The sequence below is a fragment of the Miniopterus schreibersii genome, assembly GCF_964146895.1.
Source record: "Miniopterus schreibersii genome assembly, chromosome: 4".
In the NCBI taxonomy this organism is placed as follows: Eukaryota; Metazoa; Chordata; class Mammalia; order Chiroptera; family Miniopteridae; genus Miniopterus; species Miniopterus schreibersii.
In genome coordinates, this window is record NC_138105.1 from 45396952 (window position 1) to 45416591 (window position 19640).

General features: G+C 37.6%; 1 protein-coding gene across 4 annotated transcripts in view; it reads right to left on the reverse strand.

Annotated features, from left to right (window-relative positions):
* The window catches only part of SH3D19 (SH3 domain containing 19), a 142592-nt gene that overhangs the window by 71365 nt on the left and 51587 nt on the right, over nt 1-19640 (reverse strand). Inside the window, exons 1-2 of one of the 4 annotated variants that reach the window (XM_081135600.1) lie at nt 8536-8603; nt 6770-6809 (exon numbers count right to left, since the gene is read on the reverse strand). Coding sequence is in view for 1 of the 4 variants with exons in the window: in XM_081135601.1 (XP_080991727.1) it covers nt 6770-6809 (40 nt within the window). In the remaining 3 variants the exon portion in view is untranslated. Of the gene's footprint in view, nt 1-6769; nt 6810-6888; nt 6975-8535; nt 8604-19640 lie in introns of those variants that run through there. The other 3 variants (XM_081135602.1, XM_081135599.1, XM_081135601.1) reach the window with 3 other exon arrangements.

Here is a 19640-nt window from a genome sequence, read left to right on the forward strand (position 1 = left end):
TGAATAGTAGCAAGGTACAGAATCTTTTCAAATACTTAGCTACTTGGGTTTCATCTTTCGTGAGCTCTCCCGTCCCTGTTTTACTGAGTTATTTGTCTTTTTCTTTCTGATGTGTATTTTTTTAAGGTCAGACACTAATTTTTGCACCCATATGCAATTGCACAATCATGACTTGTCTTTTCTCGTGCTTTTGATGTCTTCATGTACTTAAGTTTTAGATTTTTCCCCCTACGTGGACAAATCTTTTTCTTTGTGGTTTGTACTTATTGAGCCTTACAAACTCTTTCCTGACCACAACGTCATAAAGATAGTCTCATATATTTTTTCAAAATGTTTCAGTTTTACTTTTGTACTTTTATGTCTTTATATTCTACCTCACATGATACAATAAAACAAACTGCATCTAAAGTTTTATAAATATGGGTAATCAATTGTTTCTGCTCCATCTGTTGACATATCCACCTTCCCCACTGATCTGTAATTCTGCCTGTATCATAGCACATAATACAGAATTACATGTGTCCATCTGTCTGTTGTGGATTCTAATTTGTTCATTGACCTGTTTCTCTGTTTGCTAACAAAACACTATTACTTGCAAGAATCCTCCTCTTTCTCTTGATCTTCAAAAATACCTTGGTTATTCTTGCTCTTCCTTATGAATTTTAGTATCACTGTCTTGAGCTCAAAAATCTTTTTTGTGATTTTTACTAAAATTTAATTGAATTTTATGAATAGGTATCAAAGGAGATTTTATAACAAGTGGTTTCAAGAGGGCTTTAGAAAGACAGATTCAAATAATAATTTTTCAGGCACAGATTTCAAATTCTGTTTTGCTGCCTTCTTTTGTTGTAGCTGGTTTTGCACCCTGCATAAGTCATTGGGATCTATTACTAAGAGCTAGTGGGGTGGTTAAAAAAAAAGTACCTAATATTCCATTCGTGCCACCAATTGCCACAGGGTTTAACTTTCTCTATTATCTTTAGCTCTTACTCCCCTCTCGATTAGTTTACCAAACTGCCATTCCATAGTACATTTTTCACGATTTTGTTAATAGCTGTGTCTGGGAAAGGAAGTTACAAGTTCAAACAAAAAAGTTTAAATCCTGTATAGTAAATCTCTCACTTGGAGTTTTATAATGTACTTTAGTATATCAAAGACTCTTAGTGGAATCACAGTAAAGAAATATCTACAATTTTGTTTTAATTTCACCACTTCACAAAAGTCTTTGTGCATGAATGTTTATTTCTTGCATACTGATTAATATCCTATAGAAAAATGTTCCATGAGACATCAATTTGGGAAATGATGTATTTAAACAAATAAGAAAAAGACAAGAAGAATTCAGAGATTTCTGATTTCCACACTGGTCAATCAGCAATAAGCAAAATTTTAAAATGTCAGCATCAGAACAAAAAACAACCACCAAGACTTATTAAAAAAAGCTTAAGCATTGTTTTTTACCTTGGGGTCTTAGCACTGGCCTATACCTGATAAAACATTTCCTTTAACTTGATAAGAGTTATCCTTTCCTTTTTATTTCAGCACCAAAATGAAAGATGTCCCAGATTTATTGATCTCTCACTATAAAAGCTATAGGAGTTTTTGGTCTTGTAAAAAAGAAAAAAAGGGAAAAAAAGAAATGCACTTATCTTATCCTTGCTAGGTTTTGAGCCCATCGTTCTTGCAGCCAAATGGCCTGAAGAGAACCAACAAACATACCGAAATTAAATGACTTTTTGTATCTTCTTTCTGCTCTGTTGATGCAGTAGGTATTAATCTGCTTGATGTACTGCTGGCCTGGTGGGTAGCCCTGCTCAGCTGAGGATGGCAGGGGAAGAACAGATCACTGTCAATCTCAGTAGACACCCAGACAGAAAACAATGGCCTCCCTACCAGGGATGGAGCCTACAACCCAGCATGTGCCCTGATCAGAATCGAGCCGGCAACCTTTCGGTGCACAGGCGACGCCAACCCACCTGAGGCATACGGGCCAAAGCCCATTTCTCCTTTCTTACGGGGCATTACTTCTTGCTGTTGCTGTTAACAAACATTCAATAATAGTCATGGGCAAGCTTTTGAGGCTCAAGTTCTTCCCAATTTGCAAGGGGAAAATACTGGCATTTCCCTTTCTCTCTTGGAACTACATTTGGCATTTATTCAATGAACATTTATTTATCAGGGGCTTATTGTATACCAGGCACTACACTAAGCTAGGGTAACTAAGACTAATAGCACAGTCCTTGAGAACCTAACAGTATAAATTAGAGATTAAAGAATAAAATATTTTCTGAATACCCTCAAGAGTACCAAAACACTGCCTGTAAGTAGAACTATGAAGACTTGGATCCTGACTTTACAGTAAACAAGCTCTAAGAGATTGGGAGTGTAAGTACAAAACAATGGTTGCTCCATGCTCCACAAAGCTGGAAACTTTCTTTGTTTTCTCTTGTATCCTGGATTAGGGCCTCTCAACAAATATTTATTGGCTATTGAGTGTGCATAGACCTGCAGGCATGTGTGAATATTTTCTAATCTATCTTTTCCTTGCCAGTATTCCCTCACATGTGGTCGATTCCATCTTTGACCAGCTATGTCACAAAAGCCTTTCTCACATTGTGCAGAAATCCACTCCCTCAACATTCTACCCACAGATTCACATTCTGCCTTCTGGGATTCCATGGAACACACAAAAGGGTTACTTCCACTGCTACTTTTTATTTTGAAAATTTCAAGTCTACAGAAAAGTTGAAGGAACAGTATAGTTAACACACATACACTTTTCATCTAAGCACCAATTATTAATATTTTCCAATATTTGCTCTGCTTTATCTCTTGCTGTGTTTTGTTGTTGTCATGAAATCATCTGAGAGTACGTTGCAAACGTAAGACTACATCACACCTAATACTTCAGCATATATCTCCTAAGAATACTGTTATATCTACCACATAACAGTATTCCTATTATACATCTAAAAAAAGTAATATTAAACTTATTATCAGCTCACTCTTCCTCCTAGGAGCATGATTACACCTTTCCCCTTCCCCTCTTCTCCCCGCTCCCCAACAGGCATGCAACTCCTAAACTCTAAGAGTCCCCAGGAAACTTGCAACCAGGGGAGCAATGGACAGAGGCAGCTCCTCCTGACTAACCCCCTGAATCTGTCTCCAAGGCCCCCTTTTCTCTTACTATGTAATGAGAGGACAGCAACCCCGCCTTGGCTCACTTCTTTCCCATAATGTTTCTAGAGAGCCAAAGCAGCCCTGCCTAGTCTCTCTCCTGTTGCTTCTTCTATCCTAAGCCCTTCCTTGTTTCACTGTCCCAGCTTTAATAAATGTACTCTCAAAAAACAAAACAAAAACTATTATCTAAAATGAAATTCACATTAAAATTTTCTTAATTATCCCCATAGTGTTTTGTTTTAAATCTGGATTTTAAAATTCCAGATTAAAAAGAAATTCAGAGTCTCTTTTAATCTTGAATGTTTTTCCAGCCTTTTTGCATATTTCATGACATTATTTTTGTTTTTTGCCAGCACCACAGCTACATAAGTGCTATCTATGTGTACTGCTGATGCATCATCTGGAAGCACATGCTGTCAGGTTGTCTTACTAATGATGATATATAAGTTGGCCACTTGATTAAGAATGCGATTACGAGATATTTTTATTGGAAAAGTACATTTTCCCTTTAGTAATTAAAAATGGAATAACACATTTTAAGGCACTGTGAACATATATTCCTCCAACTTTTTGCCCAAGTGTTAGGAGCCATTGATGATCCTTGTCTGAACCAATTATTATACTGAAAATTACAAAATTATGATTTGCTGATTCTATGATTTCTTCTACGTGGATTTTTTAAAAGCCAATGTGCTAGAATCCATTATCATTAAAACATTTTTGATACTCAAATTATCCCACAGTTGGCCAGTGGGAGCCTCCTGAAGCTGCTTCCTAGGCCTTTTGATATTACTCCATTAGTTGAGCATTTCCTATCTTTTTGTCACATCAGAAGTCCAGATTCACCTGTACTTTCCCCTTCCCCAGAATTGGGATCAGTCAGTCCTCCAAGAATCTCTGTTTCCTTTTAGAAGGTAATACAGCATTTCTGAGGAATAATTTTGCTAGTTTCTTCTCCATGCCAGCTCTCTAAATGTTTGAAGCCAGTCATTTCTACCTCATACACCTCCCAAAACTTCCACACCTAGGCTGAATTCACCCAATTCCTTACATAGTCTTCCTGTGACTTTAGCTTTGATTTCTACCCTACTCTCCTCTTTCATAGTGCCTGTCCCAACTCAGCTGTTTTCTATTCCAGGGGTTCCCAACCTTGCTATATATCAGAATTATTAGGGGACTTCTTTCATATAGAGATTCCCAGGATCTACTCACTCAATACTTACTGAATGAGAATCTCTGGGAGCCTAGGACTCTGGTGTGTGTTTTTTAAGCTCCCCAAGTGATATCAACCACTGAACACTTTGATTTTTCAAGGCCTTATGGACTGAATTGGATACAACATCAAAAGTATGGTCTAGAGCCTAGCCATCGTGGCTCAGCAGATGAGAATAGATCTATGATCCAGGAGATCGCGGTTCGAAGCACATGCCTGGGTTGCAGGCTCAATCTCCAGTGGGGGGTGTGCAGGAGGCAGCCGATCAATGACTCTCTCATCATTGATGTTTCTATCTCTCTCCCTCTCCCTTCCTTTCTCTGAAATCAATAAAGACATATTAAAAAAAAAAAAAAAGTATGGTCTAGAGCTGTTACATTTTTTATACTGGACACTATAATTCTTTCAATATAATTAAATCAATGTTTACATTTTTGAGAAAGTCACAATGGCATAAAAATGTTGACTCATGATCAATTTGTGAAGAACTAAATCCTCAAGACTTTTCAAATATATTGTTAAGTCACATCTCCCCCATTTTGTGTTCAAATTTTCTTTCAGATCTAAGTGTAAGGGTTTACATTTGTTCCAATTAAAACTCATATTCTTTGATTTAGTCAAACCTTCAGTATATCAAAGGTCTTATGGATCCTGATTGTATAATTTTAAGTATTTTTTTACCCTTCCAACTTTATGTCACTCACAGTTAAGTATGCTGTCAAAGTTCTCTCCCTTACATTGTCTTTCTTCTCTACTATTACTTTTTTAAAAGATTTTTTAAAATTAATTTCAGAGAAGGAAGGGAGAGCGAGAGAGAGAGAAACATTGATGAGAAAAATATCAATTGGCTGCATACTGCATGTCCCCTATTGGGGATTGAGCCCGCAACCGGGGCATGTGCCCTGATGGAGAATCAAACCAGTGACCTCCTGGTGCATGAGAGGACACTCAACTAACTGAGCCACACCAGCTGGGCTTTTTTGTTTTTAAGTATTAAAAATATCAACTTCACAAACTTTTCTGATTGTAGTTGTGGTCACATAACTGTATTTTTGCCAAAACTCATAGAATCATACACCAAAACGAGTGAATTTTAATATATGTGAATTATACCTGAAAAATATCAGTCTTATATTTCAAATATTCAGCTACATTTTTCCTCCAGATTAGTCTCACTAACTTATTATTATTATTTTTTAAACATATCTTTATTGATTTCAGAGAGAGGAAGGGGGAGGGAGAGAGAAACATCAATGATGAGAAAGTTATCATTGATCGGCTGCCTCGTGCACGCCCCTGACTGGGGATCAAGCCCGCAACCCAGGCAAGTGCCCTGACTGGGAATCGAACAGTGATGTCCTAGATCCTAGCCAACGCTCAACCGCTGAGTCACGCCCGGCCAGGCTCACTAACTTATTTTTGATTGACAGTTTCTACAAAATGTATTGCTATTCTAACTAATGGTGCTTTCATGGATTTTGTATTTTTATTCGAGATCAATGCATTCCAGGGTTTGATACCTTGCAAAAAAAAGCATCGAAGTTTGATTTACCAAGCCAGTCAACCCAATGAATGAATTATCATCATTTTATCAGTTCCCACAACACAAAAATGCGAAGAAAAAGTGATGGAATGTGGAATAAGGAGAAAATAATATTAGAAAAATTACAATCCTTCACAGAACTGGGTTTTTAAAAATCAAATTCTTTCTTAGGAGTGGAAGTTAAACAATTTTCTACCTCCAAATTTGACAAGGATTTTAAAAAATATTCTTCAGTGCCAAAGAAGATCTTGTCAAACACTTTCAGAGTGATTAAGAGGCTTAAGCAATATAACCTTCCTGGCCCTTTGAAACTATCTAATAAGAACTTAAAGAATTCAAATGGAATACATATATACTAATAAAAAATCTAGGAGGAATTACACCAAATATTTAGCAGTAGCCAGCCATCTCTAGCTCATAAAAGGCAGACTGTTTTCCTTTTCAATGTTTTTACTTTTTAAAATATTTTTAAAATTTCTACAATGATCCCATGTTAGTTTACAATTAGAAAAAAGGCAATACACATGAAAAACACTAATTAAAGAAAGGTGAGGAAAATAAACCACAAGAGGGAGGAAATAGGGATAAAATAATTTTTTGTAAGGATTTACCTGTAATTGATAGAATTCTCAAAATAAAATATGTAAGTAGTCAATAATTTTATAAAAAATCTTTGTTCAAAAAATGAACAGTATTTCCCTGTAAAGTGTCTTTGAATACCATAGAAGATTCAAATATACAGTAACTCTGAAAGGGATACTTGGATTGTCTCCAAACAGTATTTTTCAAATGAGAAGCTTTATGCAGAATTATTAAATATTATAAGTTCATACCTTGAAGAACGATGCTCTGGTTTATTTCGTTCGTTGCGATCTGTAAAGAAAGAAGACGGTTACATGTCAAAATGCTCTTTAGAAGCCCTGGAAAAGTTGTTAAATACCAGCTCCCATACCATTATATTTCACAAGAACTGTTCAAAGGTTGTTGTGTCTTCTGTCCTGTGTAAGGCTCTTCATCAGAGTTGAGAGAGTATGTCTGACAGAGGAGGTAGAAAGGACACAGAGAAAGACAGGCATATACAGTTTCACAGTTGGTTAAAATCATCTACTTGGAAAATATATCATTATGTGTATTATTTCATTTCAAAGATCTTTGCTGTTTTAAACACTTTGCTAAAACCCAAACAAATTTAGCTAAGGAAAGAAAGGAAATTGAAAAGCCACAAATTACTCAGCTCCAAAAAATCATTCCATGAATCATGGTTGGCAAAAACTTCTAACAGGATAGGGAGGGGGAAAAATTCAGCAGTCAGCTACAGCAACATCTGCAAATACACTAAGACCAGTACAACCTCATCCTTAACTCTCTATCACCCAGAGCATTTCACAAGTTAGATTTCAGTATCTGAAAGATAATTAGGTCTACTGGGGCAGTGGTTTTCAACCAGGGCGATCCTACAACCCCTCCCCCAGAGAACATTTGGCAATATCTGGAGACATTTTTTACTGTCACAACTGGAAAGGAAAGTGCTACTGGCATCTAATGGGTACAGACCCGGGATGCTGCTAATCATCCTACAATGCACCCCTACAACAAAGAGTCATCTCACCAAAATGTCAACTGGGCTGAGGTTGAGAAACCCTTACTGGAGGGTAAGAGACAAGAGCTGAATGCCTGAAGTTTTCAAAAAAGTGCCTCTTTGGAATGCTGTAAAATGCTATCAATCATGTTGAAGACTGTTATATACAAGAGAAAGAACCACAAAACCCAAAGGTTATCTTTTTTGACTCTTAATAACATTTTTTTTTTCAGTACATGCTTAAAAATAAGACAAAGTAAAAGGTCTCAGTGTTATGGAAAAACTAACAATAGAAAGCAATGTGTAAGCCACAATATAATCCTACGCAATGACTTTTTAAAAAAATCCTATGCAATGTTGTCAAAACATAGTTTTCTAAAGTATCCTCTGAATTATTACTAACATAATAAAATTTAATCCAAAATAAGAGTAGACAGGAATTCTTTTGTTCCCCTTCATTTTATTGTTGGTGGAACAGCATAAACATAATGATAATGTACTGTAAAACTTCTGGAGAGACTTATGGAAGAAAAGGAATCAGATTTACATAGTTAAGTGTATCTATCAATTCTTTCTGAATGGGTTCATAATAATAAAGAAATGTCTTTTTAAACCAAAGAGTTAGTACACAGGAAGACACTGTTGTCTGAAAGACTAAAAGGAGGATGATTCACAACAAAACATGTTTGTTTGGATATAATGCTCTCCCAAATGCACGCTGTTAATATGCTTCCAGTTCCAATTTCTCTACACAGTAACTTAGTGTTACTGATGCTTTTAAAACTTTTGTTTTAACTTAACTCAGTTTTACCCTGCCTTTAAATAAAAATACCACGGTTTTTCACTTATTGAGTACTAAAAATTTAGTCATAGCAATACAGCGCACATTTTAACCATATTTTCAATCGTTCTTCAGCTGTTAGCCTGCTAGTTTTGCTAACAAAAGTATAATGTCTCAAAGTAAAGCTAGAAACTGGATGCAGATCAGCTATCCTCTGATAACAAAGCAACAAGTCTTACCTGTGTCTAACGATGAGCTCAAAGTCTGCCCATAATACCATTGTTGTGGCTGTGATCCTACTCTTTGTAAAGTTTATTCAGGCATGCAATCCCCCTAAATCTTCCTAGTGGTACAACACGTAGGAGGAGGAGAGAAACAGAGTCACAATGCATGTAAACAAGACTCCGCATCTGAGGGCTTCCCTCCAGGGCCTGTTCTGATTGGCAGATGTGCTATGACCAGTCTGCACAGCTGGAATATGGCCACTCAGGAAGGGAATGGCTCACAGCTCTCCTTCATTCTTGGTTACAACAGGAAAATTTACAGTGATTTTTATACTTTCTGTTCTAAGAAAATACAAATGCCTCCCCACAGTACTTTTCTCTGGAGCTAGTAATTAAAGTCCAAGAAAATAAGTTGATAATCTGTTGAAGGACATTTTAAACATTTCCTCTCAAATTCACTCAGTGTTACATTTCCATGTAAATACGCATACACAGTGTTTGTAACATCTTACTCCTAAATCCCATATATTTGACAATTTGAAGGTATGAATAAATTATCCATTACTCACAATATTCCCACCCCCCACCTCTTAACAATAGAAAACAAATTAAAATACATGTTCTTGATATGATCTTTTTTCCTCAAAGTATACAAATAATTTGACTTCAAATTTTGTCATATGCCATCTTTTAGCTTGAATACATATAAATATGTAGTGTGTGTCTATTGTTTGTCTGTGTCTACACATATTTTTATATTCTAATTTTAAGCAAAGTAATGTTCATGACAGCCAAGAATACTGTGCAATTGTCAAGAAATACATTCAGTGGTAATGCTGAATTTCTGGCAAAATAATATGTGCTTATTATTTTGGTCCAAAAGCAAAGACTGAACAAAACAAAGCACTGAGGGCAGATCAAGATCTGGATCTTGCCAACAATAAGAAAACATTTGGATAAAATCCCCTACAGAAAAATGAGAACTGATCTATAGCAAACATGAAAATTTCATCTTCTATATACAGTGCCATAAGTGTATGGATTTTATTTATTTCAAATCAAATACTTTTGGGCGCATTCCCCCCAATTTTTTATTCAGAGTTTCTAATTTTTAAATAATTAAAAGAGAATATACTTCCTAAACTTTTACATACTTAGAAATCATGTAAATAACTTACTAGCCCAAAGTCTCACCATCTCTAACCAAAAAAGATTTTTTAGCTTTATTTTTTAAATTATTTTTTTGGTAAGAAACTCCCCCGCTATTACCATTTATCCCCTCTAAGCTCTCTTCCACTTCCACACCCCGTCCCCCGCTCTAATTCTAAAATTTAGTTGCCAAATGCTGCACATTTACTGTGAATAATGCATTAACTCCCTGGGCCCACCAAGATGAGCGCAATAATGACTTAGGTCAAAGATCAGCAGTACACTCTCAATGTGAAGGTCAGCATGGCTAAATGGCTATGTAAGTCTGTTGGCTTTGTAGCTATGTCACACACACACACACACACACACACACACACACACACACACACACACACACACACACGGTGTGAGAGTACGTGCATTCCCTGTCCCTACTCATCCATGTCTCCTGGTTAATAAAGCTAATTGAGGAAATGGAAGAATACCCTGCAAGCAGAAAAAGGCAGAAAATAAGGCAGGACAGGTACAAAGGGTGCCACTGGTTGCGTGCATGCAAATGCTGTGGGGAGAGGTAAAGGAGGCAATGGGGGAACCCACAGCACAGTAAGGGGACTGAGAATCAGGAGAGTGATGGGAAGCTGCACTGAGTCAGTGACTGTGTGAGAACTCCAGATTACCCAAATTTTCCTGCCATGACTTCTAGTCCTAAGTAATCTGGTCATACATGGTTCTAATATTTACGTGTTTAGGTGGTATTCGACTTAATATAGAAATGGGCTCCTGTTCTGGCAGGGACAGCTTTTGGGGAATGGTTAGACAGATTCTATGGATGTGTAACCATTCAGGGTTACTCTGAATCTAATATGACAAACACTTGGGAATGAAGATGACAAAAATGCAAATATTATCTTTTGCTTTGATTAAAACTAAGAAGAATGGCTAACTCAGAACTTCTGAGAATCTATTATAAGACACACAGGCTTTAAGGATTTGGCTTTGATCACTTAACTGAAGAGAAAATCAAACTCCATTGGGTAGGAACTTAACATTGCTAATTCAAGTCAGCAGTGGAAGGTCCTAAATCATTCTCTGAAATTAGTGGGAAGACTCAGTCTACGTGAATGAATACACTCAGGAACACTTGAAATAGAGTACGAAGTGGTGTAAAGGAATCTGTCTTGTACATACTGGAGTACTGAAATCTCTCTTTAGAATGAGTATTACCTATGAAGGGATTCTGTATCACACTCTCAAGCATTACTCTCAAATTCCAGCTTCGGTGTATATGTAGTACGTTTTTTAAATGGATCAATCCTACATAAATGTTTTGCACCACTCACCAAGAATTCTTTGCAGCTATAATATCATTACCTATTTACTTATGATAAGCAGAATAAATAAAACAATTAATCCGTCCATTAGAAGATAAAAGATATTCAGGGTTCAAGAACCTTACTTTCATAACTCTTTAAAAGATAACAAAACCGGTTCTACTCAAATAGAATGTGAATGGAATTTTAAATATCTGCGACCAGAGTTTCAGAGGGTTTTCTAAAATCTTTAAATGGTTTTTATATTTAGGCAGAGAAAATTGCAAATCCATGTCTACTTAAAAAGAAGCCAGTGTTCACTCTACAATATTACTGATGCCAAGCAATACCTATTCACCTCCGCTTTCTAGTTCCATTTCACCACCCTTGTTCAGGTGGGTTTACAAAATAATTTTTAGTCACTTTTGAGACTCCCACAGTGACTAGTATATTGCTGTTTTAGATGTCAGGTTTTCAATAAATACATTTATTGTTGTTAGCACTTCAGTGAGAAAGTTACTATCTCTTTTGGTTTAAAACTAAAACACTAAGAAATTAAAGACAATTTCTGTGAGTTACCACTGCAGGAGAAAAATGAGGCTTATTATAAAGAAGTTTAGATGCCCTCTGCCCACACTTGTGGGTAAGTGGAAAAGTTTGGTCTACAGCACTGTCAATACTGACACCTTTCATTAATTCTTGTTATAAAGTGCCTAAACTCATTAAAATGCAGCACCCTAATCACACAGGGAGGAGATATTAGAGATAGAAGTGAAGATTTTTCAATACAGGAGTTATGTTTCAATAAAGAAGCAGATTGTCTGTGGAACCCATTTTTTCCTTCCCATACCCACTGTCTTTACCTGCATTTTAGGTTCTGATCAGCACCTATCTGGACTGTTGTCTTGACTGGGTTTTCTGCTTCCAGGCCCTTTCCCTCCAATTCAGCCAGATAAAACCATGCCTCAGAAAAATTACAGATCACTACATGCCAGAGATCTTGAGAGGATTACGAGATAATGACAGTAACATCTTAGCACGTTGTCTGTGCACAGTGAGCACTCAATAAATGTCAGCTTCCATTATGTCATTAAAAGGCCTGTTAACTAGTTGTTGGGACTTGTACTGCACTGTAGTAATCTTACAACTTTCTTAACCTCTTTAAACCTGTTTTCTCAGCTACAAAGTAGGGACGAATATTATCTTTATGGAATTTTTGTGAGGATAAATGAATTAGAGGATATAAAGAGCTTAGCCTAACACCTGAAACATAAATTCTTGACTTTAATTCTGTTACTATTACTCTTATTATCATTAGTGTCTGGCTCAAGAACAGCCTTCTTCATGAAACTGTCCTTGACTCTTCTTTCTCTTCATCATCCTCGGATTAATTTCCTATCGCTGCTGTAACAAATTATCACAAACTACAGTTTTAAACAACAAAAATGTATTATCTTGCAGTTCCAGAGGTCAGAGTCAAAACAGGTCTCATTGAGCTAAAATCAAGGGGTTTACAGAGCAACATTCCTTCTGGAGGCTCTAGGAGAGAATCTTTTCTGCCTTTTCCAACTTCTCAAGGTCACCTGCATTCCTCGCCTGTGGCTCCTTCCTCCATTAATGGGACATCTTTAAATCTGATTCTGACCTCCTCTTCTACTTACAGGACATTTATGATTACATTGGGTCTCCAGGATAATCCAAAATAATCTGTTTATGTCAAGGTCAATTGATTAGCAACTTCAATTACCCCTTGCCATGCAATATAACACAGTCACAGGTACCAGGGATAAGGCATCTTTGACGGGGAAGCTTTATTCTGCCTACCACATGCTATCTCATTACTACCTATACCACTCACTTGACACTTAGCACCAACAGTGTGTATTATTATTTAAGGTTTTAGGCATGTGTCTGTCCTCGTATAGCTAATCAGTGTGTCTGATAAAGGCAGAACTCTGTTTTAGACTCTGCTCACAGCCAGCCCTCTGTGAATGTTTGCTGACAATGGTCATTCTAATGCCCTCCCATTCCCCTTCTGCCCTGTGTCCTTAAGGCTGTAGTGGGTTCATTGATATAACTGATATTGCTGGAAAATGTGTCTTCCTAAGAATTCCCATACATAATTTATTTTTTATAAACAGAGTAGTAATTTAAGAGTCACCTTTGCCCTAAAACAATCCACATTTGGTCTGTTCTTTTGTCTCAAAGCAGCTCTCACTAAATCAAACCACACTTAGGAGAAAAAACACAGCACATTTGAATAAGAAGAATAATCAGCTATTTTGTAACGGGCTGCTAGTTCTTTTTAATAATTCTTCTTTAAAATGGTTCAACTGAATCGTTTTGATTGCTGAGTTCAACTAACTATTGAATCAGGCTTTTTATGACTCGAGGTTTTTTATGTCAGTAGTTTCAGAGATGAAAAATCCGAGTCACCATCTGTACTGCCCCTTTTCACCCCAAGGTGAATTTGGTAGAGGCTTAGAAAGATGGACATTTCATCAGCGCCACTCAAGGTGTGGGAAGCAAGGTGGTAAGGGGAGCAGAAGCAGGATTAGGACAGGGTGCCATCAACCCTCCTTACCTCAAGCTCCCTAATGATTCTCTTATCTTAATAATTACTTTCATACCTCTTTTCGTTACAAAAATCTCACTTTTTCAGCACATGAAACTTGTGATTTAAGGAAGGTTAAAAAGACCTTTTAGTCAAATATAAATCTTATTCCTGCCAAATTAAAAACATTAGGCGCATATTCAAAGTATTAGGCCATTTCTATGGCTTTTTTCTAAAGAAGTAAAAAATTTTACCTGGAATAAGATATGCCATAAGAAAGGTAACCTGAGAGTGTGTGGACGAATAAGGGGCCACATACTAAACCTGGCAAGCTCAAGGGAGGCCTGCTTGGTGGCCTTACAAACTCAGAGATGGAAAGTAACCATATAGGATGGTCTGAACGTAAAACTTAACTAAAAGAGAGTGATGGTGGGTAGTCATGTCCTAGACTGTAATCTTTCTTGACAAAGGTTAATCTTTACCTTACCTGAGCCCGTCTATTGTTTTTTTGCATCTTAGACAACATACCTTTGGAATATTTGTGTAATCCCCTTTTCCAGACCCCTCAGGGCACAATCTCCCACCAAAGCAAGACCACACAGAACCCCTCATCGTTATCTTGTTCCCAAAATACCATCTCTTTGTACTGTAAATGTTTATTGTTAACTATGCTGTATCCACCGATATAAAAGTATTTGTCTCCTTTTTTTGTTGTTGATCCTCACTCAAGGATATTTTTTCCATTGATTTTTAGAGAAAGTGGGAAGGAGGGAGGGAGGGAAAAAGGGGGAGAGGGAGAGAGAGAGAGGGAGGGAAAGAGAAACATCGATGTGAGAGAGGCACACGCTCCAACCAGGGCTGGGGATTGAACCTGCAACCGAAGTATGTGCCCTTGACTGGGAATCGAACCCATGACCCTTTGGTTCGAGGACCAACACTCTAATCACTGAGCCACACCAGCCAGGGCAGAAGTATTTGTTTTTTCATTTTACTCTTTATCCAGTCCCAGAGATTTCCCCACTCTGCCTCCCTAATCTATCACCAATGAATTTCACGTAACCCTCCTTATATGCCTCCTCCGTTGGTTCTAATGTATAAATTAAGGTGCAAAACTGCCATTCTCTGGAGCATTTTCTCGATCTGTTGAGACTCTGCTTCCTGGCAACTGTCGTCATTTGGCTCAAATAAACTCATAAAAATTCTTTCAGGTTTGGACGATTCTTATGTTGACAAAAGTGACCCAATGACAGGGAATGCTTTCAGTGTTTCCCAAATTACAATAACCTCTTGGATAATCACAAAGCATTATTAGTATCTCGAAGGCTCTGACAAATTTTGCAATTAACAAAATTTAGCTTCTTTTTTTAAAAAAATATGTTTTTATTGATTTCAGAGAGAGGAAAAGGGAGAGAGAGATAGAAACATCAATGATGAGAGAGAGTCAATGATCGGCTCCCTCCTGCATGCCCCCTACTGGGGACAGAGCCGGAAACCTGGGCATGTGCCCTGACCGGGAATCGAACAGTGACCTCCTGGTTCATAGGTCCATGCTGAACCACTGAGTTGCGCTGACCAGGCAACAAAATTTAGTCTTGTTTAACACAGCATTCCCAAACTAATTTGAGGATGAAACACGTCTTACAAAATCAGACTTGATATCTAGTACCTCAGCATGAACAGTGTTATATCGAATTATCACCATCCATTCCCCTGGGAAACCAAGCTCCCTTATACAGAGCTTGGTGTTTGTCACCTCCATGTTCAGCACCATGCCTGACACATCGGTGATACTTCTCTAATGAACTGAAGTCCTACTGGTGCAGGGCCAGGCACAGGATCCAAACACAAAAGGAAGTGGAAAGTAATGACAAATGAATCTCCCTTCCAATCCAATCAGGTCAAATCCTGATCTTTTAAGATTATATTAAATGTGTCCTTTATTTAATCCTATCATTTATCTTTGATTTTGCGTTGTTTAGGTTAATTTGTGCATTTTAGAATTACAAGGTTGCACAAAGAAGGCTAGCACTCAGTGTCCCCAGGTATCTACTACTGGGTCACACCTAGAATGGGAAATCCATAAATATTTCAGTATGACAACTTAGAGAGGTTAAGAGCAAGAACTCTAAGTCAGGCAGGCCTTCTTTTGAGTTCTTGCTTTACTATTTATTATGTGGGTGATCTTAGCAAGACATTTAACTTCTGTAAGCCTCAGTATCCACATCTGTAAAAGGGGATAAATAGTAGCACCCATCTCGTCAAGTTGAATGAGGATTAAGTGAAGAAATGCATATAAAGGATAGTAAGGTGGCTGAGTATGATAAGTGCTCAATAAATGTTTTCTATTACCACAGTAATACCAGGGATACTGAATATTGGTAGAATTCATAATACTGTGAGTAGAATTATCTAAAAGATTAATTGTCCTTTGTCCAATATGGAGCTTTTAATTCTGTAAGATTTTTTTCTTGCTTATCACTGGTCAAGAAGATAGGAATATACTCATAAATAACTTCCAAAACTTCCCTTATCCAATGGCTCCAGCTTCTTTCCTCTTCCAGCCCTTTTGTACCAAAGGCTACTGTGAAAACTTTTCCCAATGCAGCTTCTGACAGAAGTGATAAATAATCCCTAAAAGTAAGCAGCAGAAGGGAGAAATAGAACTAAAAGGCAAACAGGCAGTTCCTTCAGGATGAAAAATTGTGCCAAGCACAGTCTGCCATCGCCCCCCTCCTGAATCCCATCCCTTGAAGTCTTTCCCCATCCCTATTCACCCTGTGCATATTAAGCCCTCACAGTCACTTTCTGAGACTCAAGAAAGAAGTCTAAATAAAATGAATTTCCTGAGTAGGATGAATGAATGGAAACACTGAAATCTGCCTCCATATTTTAGGATCGTATGGACTTCTTTCACAAGAATCCAGAAAACGAAGATTTAAATTGTTATTTCTGGCACCAAAGGATACATAACATTTAACCACAGGTTGCTTTTTCAGCTGTTAAGGTAAAAAGATATTTTTTTTCCTTGAAGAGCAATATGCCCATTCTTATTGTCTCCTCTTCCTTTATTTCTGATTAATTCACAGCTCTTCTAACAAAGTTTTACCCTGTACAGCTACTCTGCAAAATGAGCAAATATCAGAAACCACTGCGGAGAAGCAGAAAACAAAGGGAAAACCACAGTATTCCAATACCAGGCACCTCATTCTGATGTAAGGCTCTGCAAACCTTTCCTACATGGATGAGTATTTTTCTGATCTGTCTTCAAACTGAGATTTTTATTCACAGTGGGGCAGTCTTGGTCTCTAATCTAGAGTGATAAAAAATTTTTTCTTTTATTTAAGAAAAGGCAAAGCCACGTCCAGCCCTTGCCACATCACCTTACCTAAGGATAGAGAATGTATTCTCTGGACAATAGCACAGTGCTTCTGGCAAATTCAGGCCCGCTCATCATCCTCTCCACTTCATTGACAAACTTCCACCCACAACCCTAGCCAGTTTGGCTCAGTGGGTAGAGTGTCTGCCCTTGTACTGAAGGGTCCCAGGGTTCACTTCTGGCCAAGGCACATACCTCAGTTGCAAGCCAAGCTCCCCCCTGCCCTCTAGTCAGGGTGAGAGGCAACCAATAATGTGTCTCTCTCACATCGATGTCTCTCTCTCTCTCCCCTTCTCTCCCTTCCATTTTCTCTGAAAAGCGATGGAAAAATATCCTCAGGTGAGGATTAAAAAAACCAACAAAATTCCATCCACACAACCACCTTAAAAATGCTACTGAACACAAACAAGGAGAATGCCAACTGTTTCATTCTATTTTCCAACTGTGTAGAAACCCTCTAAAATAAGTGCTCCACTTTGATTTTTCATAGTTCTAAAGATATACAGGATCTTTGAGTGAGAGGAGACCTGAGAGACACTGCCATTTCTGCACTGAAGACTTACCTGATTTCTCACAGGGAGAAATAATGCTCAGCCCCCCAACCCCCCACACACAGCCTAGCACCTGTTGGCATTTTGCCTCACATTATAATTATCATTATCTATGTCTTATTGCTTCGACTATTATAAGTTCTTCAAGTCAGGGCCTTTATATATCTTGTAATGTCTGACAGAGTACCTTACACACAGTAGGTACAATATAAGTATCTATTATTGAATATACTGGTGTGGATCCTCTCCAACACCTCTGCAAATTGGAAATCAGCTGAGCTAAAAAGTCTCTGTGTTGCCCAGCCGGGCGTGGGTCAGCAGTTTAAGCGTCGACATAGGATCCAGGCGATCGGGGTCGGGTTCGGTTCCCGGTCAGGGCACATGCCCGGGTTGCGGGCTCGATCAATGACTCTCTCATCATTGATGTTTCTGTCTCTCTCTCTCCCTCTCCTTTCCTCTCTGAAATCAATAAAGATATATTTAAAAATAAATAAATAATAAATAAATAATAAAAAGTCTTTGTGTTGTTTGTGTTTCTTTTTGGGGGCAGTGGGTTGGGGAGGTGGGGATTGGTTATTATTAATTCAAAGAGAAAGAGATTGGGCATTACCATGCAAGACCTCAGATAATTTCAATTTGGAGTGAATGCATTTTGAAGTGCTACTTCAGAGTTGCAAAATTAGTAAAAACATTATATTCATGTAATGAAAAATGTACTGTTTGGGAGTGGGACGACAATTATCACAAAGAAGTAGAGAAAGCTACACAGGGATTCACTTCTGTGACTCCCAGGTCACAGAAAACAGCTGAGATGAATTCAAGACTTAGCTATTAGCATAACAACAGCTATTATTCATGAGTATTTACTATGGTAAATGGGAATGTATTAAGTATTCTTCACAGAAATCCCATGATGCAAGTCTTTCCATTTTATTGACAAAGTCTCAGAGAAGCTAGTTAAATGAAAAGGGAGTATGAATTTTCATTCCTGGATGTGAAGAATCCCAAAGTCCCTGTTCTTTCCACTACATCAGAAGGCCGGAGGTCTCCCTCATTTGATGAACTACAGGGTAAGTGTATAGGAATGCTGTTCACCACAAAACACACTTATATTTCAGTATCAGACGGTGTGTTGTTTAGAGAATGAATCCAGGGCCTCACATTCTTTCCAAATGTCTCTGCGGTTTTCTTCAGCTCCACAAAACATACACCCTCTCATAAATTCCTAAGAATACAGAAGATTTTGACTTGGGTGTCTTATGACAAAATAGCTGAGCTGGGAACATAGCTCCAATTCACTACCTAGTGCTATCAATAATCTTAGGCTACTAACATTAAATTTATAAGCTCGACAGAGTATGGATATAGGTATATGATGATAGGGCCAATTCATTATAAAACTAACAGATTGTGAGGCCATTTAAAATTTGTTGCAATATTGTTTGTTGTTAATTCCTGTACCTTCAGAGTAAAATTTTTAGAACCATTTTTTCAGGTGTACAGCATAGTGGTTAGATAATTATGTAATTTTACGAAGGGATCTCCCTGATACTTCTAGTACCCACCTGGCACCATACATAATTATTACAGTATTACTGACCATATTACCTATGCTATACTTTATATCCACGTGGCTATTTTGTAACTCCTTACTTCCTTTACTCTTTTCACCAATCCCACACCCCCATCTGACAACCTTCAGTTTGTTCACTGTATCTATGAGTCTGTTTGTTTTGTTTGTTCATCTAAGGATTTTGCTTCTTAGAGCCCACATATAAGTGAAATCATACGGTATTTGTCTTTGTCTGACTTATCTCACTTAGCACAATACCCTCTAGGTCCACCCATGCTGTTGTGAATGGTAAGATTTCATTCTTTTTAATAGCTGAATAATACTCCATTGTATATATGTACATTTCCTTTATCCAATCATCTATTGATGGGCATTTGGGTTGCTTCCATAGCTTGGATATTGTGAATAATGCTGCAATGAACACAGGGGTGCATATATCTTTTCAAATTAGTGTTTTGGATTTCTTCGGATATATTCCCAGAAGTGGAATTGCTAGGTCATAAGGCAGTTCCATTTTTAATTATTTGAGGAACCACCATACTGTTTTCTATAGTGGCTGCACCAATCTGTATTTCCACCAATAGTGCATGAGGGTTTCCTTTCCTCT